Raw genomic sequence first — 16059 nt, forward strand, 5'->3', positions numbered from 1 at the left:
CCTGCATCACAGCTGCCTTGATTCCCCCTACCTCTTAGAGGAGAAAGCTGCTAAAAATACCTGGCGTCCTGGGCCCCCACTGCCTTGCCTCTAATAACAGTCGGCAACCAGAGACTGTGCTGTGCTTGACAGAGGCGGATCACTTATAAAACATTAGCATTTCTCCTACTGACATTTCACTTCCATATTACAGGACTTCCTAAGTCTTTAAAAAAAAATTTAATAAAGTGCTTAGACTCTTGATTTTCCCACTGAGGGCCTTGCTGTCTGAAGTTGGAAATGAAATCAACAACGTAACAACGTCCTTGGATTCTAAGGGACAGCCAGGCCCTGGCACCGGCCTGGGTCAGCGCCTGTGGGCCACAGGGAGCAATGCAGGCTGAGGATTCTTTGGTCTGCAGTCACTGGACTCCCTTTAGTGAACACCCCAAGCCTCATACTGAGGAGGATTTGTCCAGCCAGGCCTGAAAACACAGGTTTTCTCCCTCTATCCGGGGAACCCTCTCCTTTCTCTGAAGCCAGAGAGGCATGCGCAGTCTCCAAGCCCACCCGCAGCTGTCCAGGTGGGTCCCTGGCCTCCTGGAAAACCCCTGGGACCCCAGGAACTGACCGTTCCCTTGCAGCTGCCCATCCCCACCAGCCACCCGCCCGGCCCCCTGAGAATCAATCACTCAGCAGTTGCTCCTGAGGCTCCTGGGAATAGGCCAGAAGGACCCAGGACCAGCCTCCTCCGGGGAGAGCCACGGAGACGGTGCCGACCCGGGGCAGCCAGAATGTGGAAATCATGTCCTGAGCGGGCGAGGGAAGTGCCACGAAATGGAGCACTAGGGTGTGCACGCTCTCACGTGTCCCATGAGTCAGTGTGCCCCTGCCCCCTGCGGCTCCTCCCGCCAACAAATGTGCTGTGTTCCTAGAGCTGTGCCCGGCCAGGCTCGCCCACCCACAGAAGCCCAGGATCTGCCACCTGTCAGGAATGCGGGGTTAGGAAATGAAAAACAGGGTTCTTGTCCAAGATCGTTTATTGTTATTATTATTTTTCTCTCTTAATTGGATTCAGTGTTCCTGGCTCCTCACACACATCCTCTCTGGTGGGGGATTCAGGTTTGTGCAAAGCGCAAAGGAGCTTGTGCCCACCTGGGCCCCCGGCCAGCAGCATGGCTGGCTTTGATCGGAGCCCCTCTTCCCTGTCCGGGCTCGCCTGCCCCAGTCCCCGCTCCTGACCCCTGAGTCCGGCCTCCTGAGCCTCTGCCTGCACCCTGAGCATCCCCAGGACGGCTGGGAGGGCCGAGTCTTCCGTGATGCAGAAGTGCCTGAGATGGTTCATGAAATGCCCTCGTCGTTCTCCTTCTGCTAAGGCCCCCTGACGCCTCCCTCCTGCTGTCCTACACAGGGCCCTTGCTGGGTCACCCACCAAAGAGCCTCAAGGAAAAATTCAGCAGCTGAGCCATGCGGGAGACCTGGGCTCAAGCCCAGAGTCTCCTTGGCCCGCCCAGACCATCACTGACCACACGCGAGGCTGACGACAGGGTCCAACCCTTTGGACTAACACTGCGGATGCTGCCTGGCCTGCTGGCTTCCAGACCCAAAGCCCCTTCCTTCCCCTTCTCCATCTCGCTCACCCTCAAGGCCTGGCTCCCTGACATACAACAAGCTGCTTCTCACTTCTCACCCTGAAGCCAACAGCTACGACAGCAGGGGTGACAGGGTGCTCCAGAGTGGCAGACAGGCTTGTGTTGCATATAAAAACAAGGTAATGCTGTAAATATCTAAGAATATTGGTCCCCCAAAGTGACTCTTGCTGCCTCCCCTTCCTCACCGTCCCTGCTGACACCTTGCCCCAGGCCCTTGGCAAGCCCAGGTTCCTTGGAGACTATCATTGCCAGGTTGGGATTCTAGACACAAATGCTATCACTTTGTTCTTGCTAGAAATCACCGATACAATCCTTAGTTCAGCAAATACAGTTCTCTGTATAGTTTATAAACATGAGAAGACATACAGTTAGGTGACGGAGTGGGAGGGGACTGTGCATTTGTATATATATATATTTATATGTAGAGTGTGAATATATATAAGTGGACGTAGTTATAAAACTGCACCTTCTGTGAGAACCTCATAGCCCGGGATGAAGTTCTAAATTTCAGCCTCTGATGATCTTTCCTTTGGTAATTGGTTCTTGGATCCCAGCAGTTGGGCCTGGGTCTGCCAGGGTTGCCTGAGACATTAGGAATGAGAGGCATTACCCCCGAGGGAGGGGCTGAAGGTGGAGTAGGGTAGAATTCAGGGCAGGGTGACTCAGTGGCCTCAGGCAAGAGCCAAGATGCCACCTGCTCATGTGTGCCCAGACTGCTGGCCGCCCAGCCTCGTGGGTGAGCCTCGTTTGTTCTCTGTGTCCTGCTTTCTCCAGGAACCACGGGGCCCTCCGGACCGCTCCGAACCATCGGGATTCCACAGAGCCCCGGTGCCGCCGTTGGGGGCAATTGTCCCACTGTTGCTAGTGGAGGGGGCACTTGGAGTGCCTTTTCCCACCTTGCCGGAGTGGACACTGTCCGTGGGTGCTCTGCGGGGCTGGCTGGGACAGCCGGCTGAGATGCGCCAACCCCTCCCGCCTAGGGCTGTACACTTTGGGTTTATAATCCACATGGCAGGGTCCAGGCGTCCAGACAGCAGCCGAAGCCTCTACCAGCCTTTTCCTGAAACCCAGCAGGTCTTCCACTGGTTAAAAAAAGAAGAAAATAAATTCTGTTCCTTGGTGGACATGTGGCAGTGCTGGGTGCTGACGCCCTGGGTCCTCAGCGGAGAGAGACCGCCAGCCCCAGTGTCCAGGCCAGGAGGGAGGCCCCCAGGGAACTGGCCGAGGAGGCCTGCTGCACCCCGCTGGGGGCACGGATGGGGGTCCTGCGGGCACACTTGCCCTTCCTCTTGGGCCGGGCCGTGGGCATGATGTCGAAACTGAACTTGTGCTGGTAGTCAGGTGCATAGTCTGGCAGTTCGGGGGCCTGTTTCCCGGCGCCTGCCTTAGAGATCTGATTGCGGTTCCTGTGGCTGGTGCAGTTCTTGCCCGACTTCCTGTGGCCCGACCGGGAGCCGGGTGGATGGCCATGCGGGTGGCCCTTGCTCCTGGTGGGGCCGTGGGGCGAGTGGTGCTCCTTGCGGGCAGCCCTGTCGGTGGTGGTGAGCGTGTGTGACTTGATCTGGTGGGGGGACGCTGGTCCCGTGCAGTTCCGGAAGTCCTCGGCCCTCAGCAGCTTCAGGTCCTGGCCGTGCCGCAGCCCGGGGGACACGCAGGGGACAGCGGAGCTGGAGCCTCGGAACCTCTGCAGCCATTCCCACAGGGAGCGGGCACGGCAGCCGCAGTCCCAGGGGTTGCCATTGAGCCGGAGAAACTCCAGGGCCCCCAGCGGGGCCAGGCACTCGCCCTGCAGCTCTGAGAGGCTGTTGTTGAAGAGGAAGAGGGTGGTCAGCCTGCGGAGGTCGTGGAACGCCTTGTGGTGGACCCACTGCAGCTGGTTCTCATGCAGCAGCAGACGGTCCAGGTTCACCAGGCCCCGGAAGGTGCCCGGGCCCAGGCTCCACAGCTTGTTGCCGTGGAGAAACAGGTGGCTGAGGTTGACCAGGTCCACGAAGATGTCGTCCTGGAGGTACTCGATGTGGTTGTCCTGCAGGTAGAGGTACTGCAGGCTGTGCAGGCCGCCAAAGATGCCGGCCGGTAGGGCGCTGAGCCCACACTTGTAGAGGTAGAGGGCGTGAAGCTTCACCAGGCCCTGGAAGGTCTCGGGCGCCAGCGTCCGCAGCTGCCGGTTGTCGCCGAGGTCCAGCTCCTCCAGGTGCACGAAGCCCTCGAAGGTGCTGGGGTGGATGTAGGTGATGTTGTTCGAGTAGATCCACAGGGTGACCATGGCGGGGCTGAAGTGGCCGGGCTGGAGGAGGCCAATGCGGTTGTTCTGCAGGAACACGCGCTCGCTGTCCACGGGGATGCCCTCCGGGATGGCCGCAAAGTTGTGCGCCTGGCAGCTGACCGTCATGGGCGCCGGGTAGCACACGCAGTCCCGCGGGCAGCCGCCACCCAGGGGCAGCCCCGCAGCTACCAGCAGCAGCAGCAATTCCACACAGCACCCTGGCAGGGAGAGAGAGCACAGCCAGGTCAGAGGCCGTGCAGGTGAGGACGGGCACCGCACCCTCTGGCGCCCGCCGGGACCACATCCTTCTCTTGGCTGAGCTCAGTGAGAGCCTCGCCCCTGGCTGGAGTAAGGCCAGGGTCAAGGCCCAAGCCTGGAACCCGTCGGGGACGAGAGGCCTCCCCTCCTTGGTGACCCATTTCTGCTGGGCTGGGAGGTGAGTCTGGGGTGAAGGCCCCGATCACCCCCACACCTCTTTAGTTCCACACCACAGCTGCTGAGCCCCAGCCCCACCTGCTGCAGCTCCTCCAGGCACGCTGCTGGGGTGGAGGCCATGACCCGGGGACACAGCCGTCAGCCTCCTGCTCTCCTCCTAGCTCTGCCACTGGTTGTTGTTATTTGCACTCACAGATACTGGGAGGGGCTCTTGCTCTAACGTAGTAAATATCTCATGTAGAGTCCTGAGGAATCTCTATTTATTTATTTTTATATTTAATTTCATTTAATTTATTTTTTATTTATTTTTTTTGCAGGGGGGACGGAGTCTCACTCTGTCGCCCAGGCTGGAGTGCGATGGTGCAATCTCAGCTCACTGCAAGCTCCGCCTCCCGGGTTCACGCCATTCTCCTGCCTCAGCCTCCCGAGTAGCTGGGACTACAGGTGTGTGCCACCACGCCCAGATAGTTTTTGTATTTTTAGCAGAGACGGGGTTTCTCCATGTTGGGCAGGCTGGTCTCGAACTCCTGACCTCAGTGATCTGCCTTGGCCTCCCAAAGTGCTGGAATAACAGGTGTGAGTCACCGCGCCTGGCCAGGATCTCCTTATTTAAATCATTCCCAATCACAAGCAGAGCATGCATGTGTGGCACCAAAGTTCACCTCAAATAAGGTCTCCTTTACAGTGTCTTCCATGCCCTCAAAACATAGAGGCAACACCCCTTCTAAGCCTCAGTTTCCTCATTTCTGAAACACAGACATGGCCGGGCGCGGTGGCTCACGCTTGTAATCCGGAAAGTCGAGGCAGGTGGATCACCTGAGGTCAGGAGTTCGACACCAGCCTGGCCAACATGGTGAAACCCCGTCTCTACTGAAAACACAAAAATTAGCCGGGTGGCAGGTGCCTGTCGTCCCAGCTACTTAGGAGACTCAGTAGTACTCAGGAGGCTGAGGCAGGAGAATCGTTTGAACCGGGGAGGCGGAGGTTGCAGTGAGCTGAGATTGCACCACTACACTCCAGCCTGGGTGACAAAGTGAGACTCTGTCTCAAAAAATAAATAAATAAATAAAATAAAATACAGACAATAGCAGTTCTCCCTGGCAGAGCTGAGAGGGCGTCCTGAGAGGGCGCCTGTCTGTGAAGGCCTGGAGGTGGCACCAGCTGTCAGACGGAGGCTGCCCCAATCCCGGCCCGCCTTCTGGCCCCTCCCCTCTCCCACCTCGCTCCAGCCCCCAGGCTGTGGCTGCAAAACCAGGCCTTGCCTCTAGACTGTCCAGAGCGTTTCCTCTGTAGCTTCCCTCTAATTGGGCATTAATTAGGCATTCGTTAATGGATCCTTAAAATAATTTATTTTCGGATGTGTCCAGCCTGTGGTAGGATAATAGCCCCACGCTCATTATGGGAGCAGCCTCATTACGGACGATCGTCATTATCTACCTTTTTCCAGGGTCGCAGCTGCCCCAGGCGGCCAGGCAGGCGCGCCGAGGTCGGGGGGGCCGGCTCCAGGCCTCCAGGCCCCACCGTGGAGGGCCAGGCAGCCATCTCCTCCCTATCCAGCTAGGCTCCGGCCCCTTTGCTTCTAGCTTTCCAGCCAGGCCTCGTGGGAGAACCGGGGCGCCCGGGGTAGCTGAGGCTCTGCTGCAGCTGTGCCCAGAGCTTGTGGGATGAAAGAACCAACCCTCTGGTCACTCTCGGGCCAGCCCTGCTCCCGGCCTCGTGCCGCTGCCTGCCCAGGCTCCCGGCCCAGCAGGCCTCACTGCCACTGTCACCCCCTCGTTCCTGGCAGAAACAGCGTCGTAAATAAGTGACAGCTCCCAGCTGTTGGGAGTTATGGGCTCCCAGAGAGTGGCAGCTGCTTCCCGTCCCCTGTAATCACCCGGCTTCGACTGAACATTTCCAACACATAAAAATCATCGTACATAATTTGTTTTTTTTTTGCATAATTGGGCTCGGTTGCGATTTCAGAGGAGTTATGACTTCAGTGGTGGTGGTGGCACAGCTTCAAGGACCCTTTCTGGGCCAAGCCGTGCTCTCTGTGGCCTCTGCAGTGACTTCAGTCCCGCCCAGTGCACAGCCCGCAGGCTGGGCCGAGGCTGCCGCTGTTCCCCCTCCTACCTCAGTTTCCCCTCCTGCCACGAATAGATGATGGTAGTGTCCACCGTCCCCACTTGGAGGCTCAGATCTGGCCTCCAGCCCCTGCTGCCTGCCTCCACCTGCCCAAGGAGCCCCAGCCCTGCAGGGGGAGGCAGAGGTGTGAGGGGGGAGGAACCTGGGCTCCAAACCCCACCTGACTTTTGGGAAACCTGCCCACTGCCTGAAGCCTCCACACCCAGGGCTGGAAGGGGGCCCCAACTCACACCAGCTGCACCTGCCACGGAGCCAACACTCCGTGTCTCTCTCAGCTCACACTCCTCACCCCTGCTCGGGCTGCCACCCTCCAGGAAGGCCGCACCTGCAGGAAGCTTCCTCCCCCAGGGAGTGGCCCCGTTATGCCACCCTGAAGGAGCCAGGGTGCCCCTCCTAGCTCAAGGGTGTTCATGGTGTTCGCTGCGCCTCATCCCACATCTCAGGCTTTTGGGGACGGGGCCACAACCAGGCCATTCTGCAAAGACAAAGCCATTTCCATCCCTCAGGGTGCAGCAAGAGAGGCCTCGCGGCAGGGGGACGGGGGTGATATGTGTCCGGCTCAGCGCTAATCCCACTCGACATTTGCACAGCTTACTGGAGTTTACAAAGTGCTTCTGCTCACGCTCCCCTGAGCCTCAGAACTGCCCTGCGTGCTGGGCGTGGGGAGCCCTCCTCCACCCGCTGTGTGGCTATCTCTGTAAGGCCCAGGATGCAGTTCTCTGAAATGACACCCGGAGAAGCTAATAGGGGTCCCACGGAGAGACATTTCCCCATCAGACACAAAGCAGGTGCCTCCAAGGGATGTCGGGGAACAGGGGAAATCAGGCCAGGACCCCAGTTTAGGCCAGAAAGCCAAATGGCCCCCAAATCCAGGTGTGGGCTTGGTATGTGGCTTGTGGGTGTGCCGTGGGTGGGAGGGGTCAGAAAGCAGGGGTGGGGTGAAGACCCAGGGCAGGAACCCTCCTGCCCCTCCTCTGAGAGGGCTCCAGGCTTGGCGCAGGGCCTGGCTCACATTCCCTGTCTCAAGGAAGAACAAGCCATTGGATCAGGGGCCTGGAGGTGGGGGCCGGGCAACAAGCCACAGGCACCAGTGTGGGCAGCCCCTCCAGTCCCAGTGCCTGAGAACGGTGGAGGGCCCCTCGGGGGCCAGGCCGGGGATCCAAGTCCCAGGGAGCGTTCACCAACCTTCAGCACTGCTCAGATGCAGGGGACCCATGCCAGGGAAGCTGTCCTCCCAGGCACCCCTGCCCCTCCTCCTGGGGAATGGGGATGTCTCGGCTGAGTGCTCCTGCACCCTGGAAGTTGGTCCAAGACCTGGACCAGCTGTCCCAGCCGGCTCCGCTGCCTCCAGTACCCCCTGCCAGAGCCAATGGGTGCCCCAGTCTTGGACTGTTCCCCCTGCTGGGTTTCTCCCAGGGAGGCTGGCACAGCATTGCCACGGCTCCTCCCGTGCCCCTCCATGCAGCCCTTGGGAGCCCCGACCCACTGATTGCCTGATTAATGTACTAACAATGAGGGCCGCGCCTTTGTGGTGCATTTTAAGATTGCAAATTAGCAGGGATCAGAGTCTCTGTGGAGGAGCCCTGCACCCCTCCCACTAGCCTCCTCCTCCCCTCCCGGGTGGGGCAGGGGTGGCTCTGCCTGAGGGGACTGAGGAGAGCAAGGCTGGGCCTCCCCCACGCTTTCCCTGGGGTGTCCCCCTGCTCCTCCTCTCCTCCAGGGGCACGCACTCGGCTGACTGCTCGGCTACCCCCGAACCTCCCGGCCTCCCACACGCCTGAGCTCCCCCGCATCTCCACAACCTCATTCATTCTCTTCTCCATTCAACACTTGCTGCCTGAGCTCCGGCATGTGGGGGGTGCCTGTGGGGAGGGCCCAGAATGAGTGGGTGGGGGGACATGGGGCATCCTCATGGCTCACTAGCAGATGGTGGTTCCTGAGACCAGGCAGTCTGGCCAGGTGCTGGGGCCTGGAGTAGGCCCCTGGAGGTGTGTGTGGGAAGCGGGGGTGCTCAGGAAAGACCCCTGCCATCTCTGTGCCACCTGCCAACATTGTTCCGTCACCTCCTGGAGTATGAATCTGCGAACCAGGGAGAAGGGTCCCTGCCTCACAGAGTTGCCTTAGGATTCCAGCCAGCACAGAGGAGGCAAGGAGAGCTGGTATTGTGTCGAGGTCCTCCTTTCTGCAAAATCCCAAGTCCCTGCTTCCTGGGCAGGGAGCATGGGGGCAGCTCAGGTGGGTGGCCTGAGCATGGGAAGGCACCCTGCCCAGTCCGCTCCGCAGCCCCAGATGTGCCTATGCGTGGTCCTGCGAGGCCAGACCTGCCAGAATGGGCGGGAAAGGAAAGGCAATGGCCACAGCCCATGCGGAGGCCTGTAGTGGGAAAGGGGCGACGTGCCCCTTCCTACCCTGGCTCTGCCTCTCAGGCTCTAAGTACACAGAGCTTCCAAGGAGGCTGTAACCTCAGCTCAGCTGGGCTGGGGGAACCCAGAGCCAGGATGGCCAGAGATCTCCCCACTGGTACCAGCCCAGAAAGGCCCTTGCCCCAGGCCCAGGCCAGCCGGCCATTGTGGAGGTGCTCTGCAGCTTCCCAGGCCCTGGAAGCAGGACAGGACCAACCAAGGCGGACCCAGACCTAACTGTGTATGTACCAGAGTCCTCAGGACAGTCCCCGGGAGCGGCGCCGGTTCACAAAGGAGGAAATGAGGTCCACCAGGGGAAGGCACCGGCCACAGCACACGGCTGGCAACAGGGCAGCGAGCAGGCCTCACCCAGCTGACCGCGGAGTCCAGGGCTCTGCCCGCAGATCCACCCTGCACGGGGTGGGTAGAGCATCCTCCACGAAGGGCTGGTTGGCCCTCACAGGCCCCAAAGCCTCGAGCTGCTCACCCCAATCTGCCAGCACCAAAGGGACTGCCCCTCCCTGTGCCTGAGCCGGGGTGGTCCCATGGGCTGGCATCCCCGCAGCCCCCTGGGCAGGGCCGTGGGGCTCTCTGAGTCTTTGAGACGGGTCAGATCCCTCTGGCTCTGCAGCTCTCCCTCCCTCCCCTTCCCCGCTTTCCCAGCCCTGGCAGATGCTCCTCTCTACACCAATCGATGCTAACCCAATGCTCTCTGCTGGTCAGATAACAGCCTCAGGCCAGGCCGGCTGCACTTGGGGCTGCTGGCGTCTTAGGCTACTTGGCACTGTCCCTCCATGCTGCACCCAAGCGCAGGCCACTTCCTGGTGGGCCCCTCACCCCCTTCCCAGCCCCGCCTGGAGCCTGGCTCAGCCCTGGAGACATGGAAGCCAGCCAGCGCACAGATGGGCTTCCCTCGTCCTATTGCTGGACGTGGGGCGTGGGGTGTGCAGGATGGGCAGGGAGGGCTCCTTGTCCATGGCATAGGGCATTGGAAAGAGCACAAGCTTTAGAGCCAGAAAGACCTGAGGCTGAATCCTAGCTCCCCCGTTTTTTTTTTTTTTTTTTAAGACATGGTCTTGCTTTGTCGCCCAGGCAGGAGTGCAGTGGCACAATCATAGCTAACTGCAACCTCAACCTCCCGGGCTCAGGAGAGCCTCCCACCTCAGTCTCCCGGACAGCTTGGAATATAGGCCCACACCACCACGGCCAGTGAATTTTTTATTTTTAGTAGCGATGGAGTCTCACTATGTTCCCCAGGCTGGTCTTGAACTTCTGGGCTCAGCCTCCCAAAGTGTTGGGATTACAGGCGTGACCTCAACTTAACTAGTGTGTCCCCACGCTTGTGTGAGCCTCATCTTCCTCACCTGCAAAATGGGGCAGTCATTTAAAGCTCCAGCGTGGCCCTCTCGTCTGCGGACGTCGGCCTCCCCCACATCTCCATCTGCCACACGAAAGCCTCCCAAACTGAGCTCTGCTCTTCCCCCACAAGCCTCCTCCACTTGCATATAATCCATCTCAGTCAGAGGCAGCTCGTTCGTTTCAGCTTCTCCAGCCAAACACCTTAGAAATATTTTAGACAGAGTCTCGCTCTGTCGCCCAGGCTGGAATGCAGGAGTGCGATCTCGGCTCACTGCAACCTCCACCTCCCGGGTTCAAGCAATTTTTGTATTTTTAGTAGAGATGGTGTTTCGTCATGTTGACCAAGCTGGTCTCGAACTCCTGACCTCAAGTGATCTGCTCACCTTGACCTCCCAAAGTTCTGGGATTACAGGCATGAGCCACCGCACCAGGCCAACTTCAAAATCTATTCAGCAACTATCCACTTCTCATGGCCACCACCCCAGTCTGGGCAACCATCACCTCTCGCCTGGACCACTGCAAGAGCCTCTTAAGTGGTCCCTCTGCCCCGCTCTTGCCCCTGCATCTCATCTAACACAGTAGCCAGGGAGATCTAGCAAGAGTCTGTTAGAACACGACGCTCCTCTGCTCACCCCTCCGTGGCTCCCATCTCACTCAGTAAGGTCCCTCCAAGTCTGTTCTGTGGCCCAGAGACCCCGCTGGATCTGAGCTGCCAAGCCCTCGTTCCCTCCCCTGCCGCAGTGGCCTCCCTGATGCCCCTTCTTCATGCCAGGGATGCTCCACCTCTAGCCTTTTGCACGTGCCTAGCCCTCTGCCTGGAGTGCTTCCCAGGGTGTCTGGGGGGCTCCTGCCCTCACCTCACCATTCGTAGCTGTCCCTGCCTCTTCCTCAGGGGCCCCAAGTTCCCTGAGGCCTTGTCTGAGCAGCCTGGTGTTTTATTGTTTTTGTTTTTGTTTTTGTTTTGACGGATCTCACTCTATCGCCCAGGCTGGAGTGCAGTGGCACAATCTCGACTCACTGCAACCTCCGCCTCCCAGGTTCAAGCGATTCTCTTGCCTCATCCTCCTGAGTGGTTGAGATCACAGGTGCCCGCCACCACGCCCAGCTAATGTTTGTATTTTTAGTAGAGACGGGATTTCACCTTGTTGGCCAGGCTGGTCTTGAACTCCTGACCTCTAGATCCACCTGCCTTGGCCTCCCAAAGTGCTGGGATTACAGGGGTGAGCCACCGCGCCCGGCTTTTTTTTAAAAATAGAGATGGGGTTTCACTATGTTGACCCGGCTTGTTTCAAACTCCTGGCCTCAAGCAATCCTCCCACCTGGGCCGCCCAAAGTGCTGGGATGACCGGTGTGAATCTGTGCCCTGCCACCCTGTTTCACTTTACCCCACAGAATTCCCCCTCTTATAACATGCTACATCACTTCCTTATTATTATTATTATTATTTTGAGACGGAGTCTTGCTCTGTCATCCAGACTGGAGGGCAGTGGTGCCATCTCGGCTCACTGCAAGTTCCACCTCCCGGGTTCACGCCATTCTCCTGCCTCAGCCTCCCGAGTAGCTGGGACTACAGGCGCCCGTCACCATGCCCGGATGTTTTGTATTTTTTTAATAGAGACGGGGTTTCACCGTGTTAGCCAGGATGGTCTCAATCTCCCGACCTCGTGATCCGCCCGCCTCGGCCCCCCAAAGTGCTGGGATTACAGGCGTGAGCCACCGCGCCCGGCCAATTTCCTTATTTTTCTTATTGACTTTCCATCTCTTCTGAGCATTGACTCTGTGAGGACGGTGGTTTTGTCTGCTGTGTTATCTGCTGTACCCTCAGGGCGCAGAGCACTGGCACCCAGCAGGTGCTGTGTCACAACGGCTGGATGAAGGAAGGGCCTTTCTGAGTCAGAAGGGGGACTGAGAGGTGCTGCTCAGGAAGCCTTAGGCCCAGGGCCTGGCTCCTAGCAGGTGATCCATAAACAGGGGTGCTTACCAAGTGCGAGGAGCCTCAGAGCCTCCAGGGTGAGAGCAGACTAGGCCCTGGCTCTATCCTGAGGCTCCCTGGTCAATCACAGGTGACCAGACAGCGAGGAGAGTTCTGGGAAGGAGGATCCAGCACCAGGTCAGCCAGAGGCACAGGGCAGGGTGACCAGGGCAGGTTCCTGGGACAGAGGGGTTTCCCAGGATGTGTGGGAGTTTCAGTGCTAAAACCAGGACAGTCCCAAACCAACCAACCAACCAGGACAGGTCAGTCATCCAGGTCATTGGGGTCAGGCTCATCCAAGGCCTGTGCCTCCCTCCACAAAACTCCTGAATGCAGGGCGGGGAGGGACACACGGGCAGGCACGAGGCACGTGTCTTCTCAAACACCAGGTGTCCCGCTCAGTCCCTGCAGCCAGGAGGTCGGCCTGGGCCCAGACTGAGCCTGTGTGTGGCGTGTGTACCTGCGTGTCATGTGCACATGTACATGTATGCACGGGGTCTGTGTGCGTATCTGAATGTGTGTATGTGTGTGCACACAGGATCTGTATGGATCTCTGTGTGAATGTGTGTGTGTGTGTACAGGGTCTGTGCGTCTCTGTGTGAAAGTGTCTGTGTGTGCACGGGGTCTGTGTGCATCTATGAGCGAATGTGTGTGTGTGTGCACGGGGTCTGTGTGCATCTATGAGCGAATGTGTGTGTGTGTGCGCATGGGGTCTGTGTGCGTCTATGTTGAATGTGTGTCTGTGTGTGCACAGGGTCTGTGTGCATCTCTGTGTGAATGTGTGTGTGTGTGTGCACGGAGTCTGTGTGTGTCTATGTTGAGTGTGTGTCTATGTGTGCACAGGGTCTGTGTGCATCTCTGTGTGAATGTGTGTGTGTGTGCACGGAGTCTGTGTGTGTCTATGTTGAGTGTGTGTGTGTGTGCACAGGGAATGTGTGCGTCTCTGTGTGAATGTGTGTGTGCACGGGGTCTGTGTGCATCTCTGTGTGAATGTGTATCCGTGTTTGCACGCGTGTCTGAGCATGTATGTTTGTGTGCTCGTGTACACGTGCAGGCCTGTGTTTATACGTGTGTTCACAGCTGAGTGCATGTGCAAAACCTATGCATGTGTGTGAATACACAGGTATGCACACAGAAACACATGCCTGTCTCGGGACTGTGGATGGGGTGGCAGCCCGGCCCCCTTAGCCCTGCAGCGTGCCTTGATCACCCTCCTGAAAATGGGGCGGGGCCGTCTTCTGAGCAGAGCCACCCATCCCAGGTCTTATCCTGGCACTCACTCTGGCTTTGCCTTCAACTCCCGCCCTCCTCCCGACACGCTGAATTATGTACCCGCTTCAGGTCCCTACAGCACACCAGGATCTCTCTCAGCTGAGAAGTGGGCGGCCCCTTATTGGAATAGCCTTTCAGCTTTCATCTGCCTCACGGGGCCCCTGGAACAGGCCTGGCTGGGAATACCGTGCTAATTAGGCCGCCAAGTTCTCAGGGGGGCCTTGCTGGAGCAGCCCCCAGCTCCCCTACCCTCTGCTCATCGGGTCTCCGGTCTCCTTGCTTCGAAGGTCTCGCATGGGGTGGGAGCTGGAAGCTGGCACACTGACAGCTCTGGACCCACATACTGCCCAGGCTTGAGAGCGGCCCCCATGGCAGCACATTGCAGTGGGATGACCTTAGGCCAGTCACTCAGTCCTGAGGTCTGGGAACTGGGGGTCAAAGCAGCTGGCTTCTCGGGTGCACTCAGTGGGACCGTGCGCCGAACTGCTCAGCCCCGTGCTGGTTGTATGGGTGGCCCTCCCTAAGCAGTGATGATCACGTTACTGCTAGTGTTACCAGCGGGAACTGCCCCCCACCTGCTTAGGGCTCTCCCAACCCCCAGCGGATCCTGGACCCTGGATTTCAGTCCATCCACCCTGGTGCCCCCAACCCGCCACAGAGGGACCTGACATATCAGATGCCAAGAAGGGGCTTTAGCCCAGGGCTGAGGGTCCCTGCCAGGCTACAGCTGCAGGTGGAAACAGCGCCCTGACCTCTCTACTCAGGCCTCTCTCCCCATCGACCCAGCCCCACCTGGCCCTGGCAGTGCTCCTGAAGCCCAGGGCCCGTGGCCTCTACTTTTACCTCCTGCAGCCCCTGCTTTCCAGGGCTCATAAAATGTGTCCTGTTATGCAGATTTGCTCCCTGGTTTGGGGGCCCCAGAATCTAAGTTGTGGCAGCACAGACTCCAGAGCTGAAGGCCGAGGGCTTCTGACAACTTGCCCTTCCCAGGAAGTTTGAGGGAAGGCTCTGGGGCCTGCATCTGAGCTTGGCACCTTGTGGAGACAACTGCCCCTCCCCCAAAGCTACAGCAAATTGTGGACCACCCACTGCCGGACAGGAGGACAGGCAGACACAGGCGGACAGGCAGACACAGGTGGACAAGCAGACACAGGCGGACAGGAGGACACAGACAGGCAGACACAGGCGGACAGACAGACAGGTGGATGGGCAGACACAGGCAGACAGGCGGACACAGACAGACAGGCAGACACAGGCGGACAGGCAGACAGGTGGATAGGCAGACACAGGCAGATGGGCGGACAGGCGGACAGGTGGACACAGGCGGACGGGTAGACAGGCAGACAGGCCCACTGAGTCCCCAGTGATACCGAAGGTGTGTTTAGTGGGGCGGGGTTACCTCTGTGGCGGCAGGACCATCCTTGGTGGCAAATGTCTGTGAGGCCTGCCTGGGGGTCCAGGAGGGGTGTGAGGGGGAGGGCGTGGGGTGGGGACCTACTTTTTTTTTTTTTTTTTTTTGAGACAGTCTCAGTTGCCCAGGCTGGGGTGCAGTGGTGCAATCCTGGCTCACTGCAACGTCCACCTCCTGGGCTCAAGCCATTCTCCTGCCTCAGCCTCCTGAGTAGCTGGGACTACAGGCGCTCGCCACCACGTCAGGCTAATTTTTGTATTTTTAGTAGAGACGGGGTTTCACCATGTTGGCCAGGCTGGTCTCCAACTCCTGACCTCAGGCGATCCGCCCACCTCGGCCTCCCAAAGTGCTGGGATTACAGGTGTGAGCCACAACGCCTGGCCAGGACCCTCTGTTCTTGAAGGCCGTGGTGCTGGGCAGGCCAAAGTGTCAACAATGCAAAACAGAAGCTGGGAGCCTGCCTTTGAGAAGCAGGTGCAGAATGCCCTGCCAGGGCACTTGTTCCCCAGCCCCAAAGAGCCGCCCCTTCCCTGTGATTAGTGAAAAGCATTCAGAACCAGCACCTAGAGCTCTGAGCACAGCCCAGATCCTGTCCATCGCCCGGTTCTGAATCTGTCCCCACTCCTTCATTCACGAGACTGACTGAGCTCTGGGCTTGCTTCCACAGCAGCAGGAGGCTCGGCTCCTTCCCTCCTGGGGCCTATATTCTCCTGGGGGTGCAGTCAAACTAAAGGAACCAGATAAGCCCCAAATGACAGATCGTGGTAAGTGCTGGGGACAAAAAGACAGGGTTGAGATAGAGACAAAGGCAGGGACCTATCTAGGCGGCGTGCTCTCGGAGGGCCTCCCTCTCTGGGAGACTTCTGAACTGAAACCTAAAAGATAAGAAGGAGCTGAGGAATAGCTTTCCAGGCAGAGGGCACAGCAGGTGCAAAGTCCCTGGGGCAGGACTGAACTTGGCCTGGGCGAGGGCAGAGGGGCAGGAGATGGGGTTGGAACAGCGGGAGCCGGGCCTTGTATGGCCGGAAACGCCGCAGGAAAGCGTTTGGATCTAATTCTGGGTGTGATGAGGAGTCACTGAAGAGCCCGGGGCGGGAGCTACAGGAGTGGGTTTGGATTTGGGAGGTTGCATTTGGAGGGTGACTTGAGGGGGAGCCAGGATGGAGGCCTGTGGCCGGGAGAGA

At 58.7% G+C, this 16059-nt stretch overlaps 1 protein-coding gene across 2 annotated transcripts in view; it reads right to left on the reverse strand.

The window, feature by feature from the left end:
* Positions 1-1001: 1001 nt before the first annotated feature.
* The window catches only part of RTN4RL1 (reticulon 4 receptor like 1), a 95422-nt gene continuing 80364 nt past the window's right edge, over positions 1002-16059 (reverse strand). The window contains exons 1-2 of one of the 2 annotated variants that reach the window (XM_045375666.2): positions 5770-6099; positions 1002-4115 (exon numbers count right to left, since the gene is read on the reverse strand). In XM_045375666.2, coding sequence (XP_045231601.2) covers positions 2791-4023 — 1233 coding nt within the window. In that variant the 5' untranslated portion in view covers positions 4024-4115; positions 5770-6099 and the 3' untranslated portion in view covers positions 1002-2790. Of the gene's footprint in view, positions 4116-5769; positions 6100-16059 lie in introns of those variants that run through there. The other variant, XM_005595519.4, reaches the window with a different exon arrangement.

The sequence above is a fragment of the Macaca fascicularis genome, chromosome 16, assembly GCF_037993035.2.
Source record: "Macaca fascicularis isolate 582-1 chromosome 16, T2T-MFA8v1.1".
Lineage (NCBI taxonomy): Eukaryota > Metazoa > Chordata > Mammalia > Primates > Cercopithecidae > Macaca > Macaca fascicularis.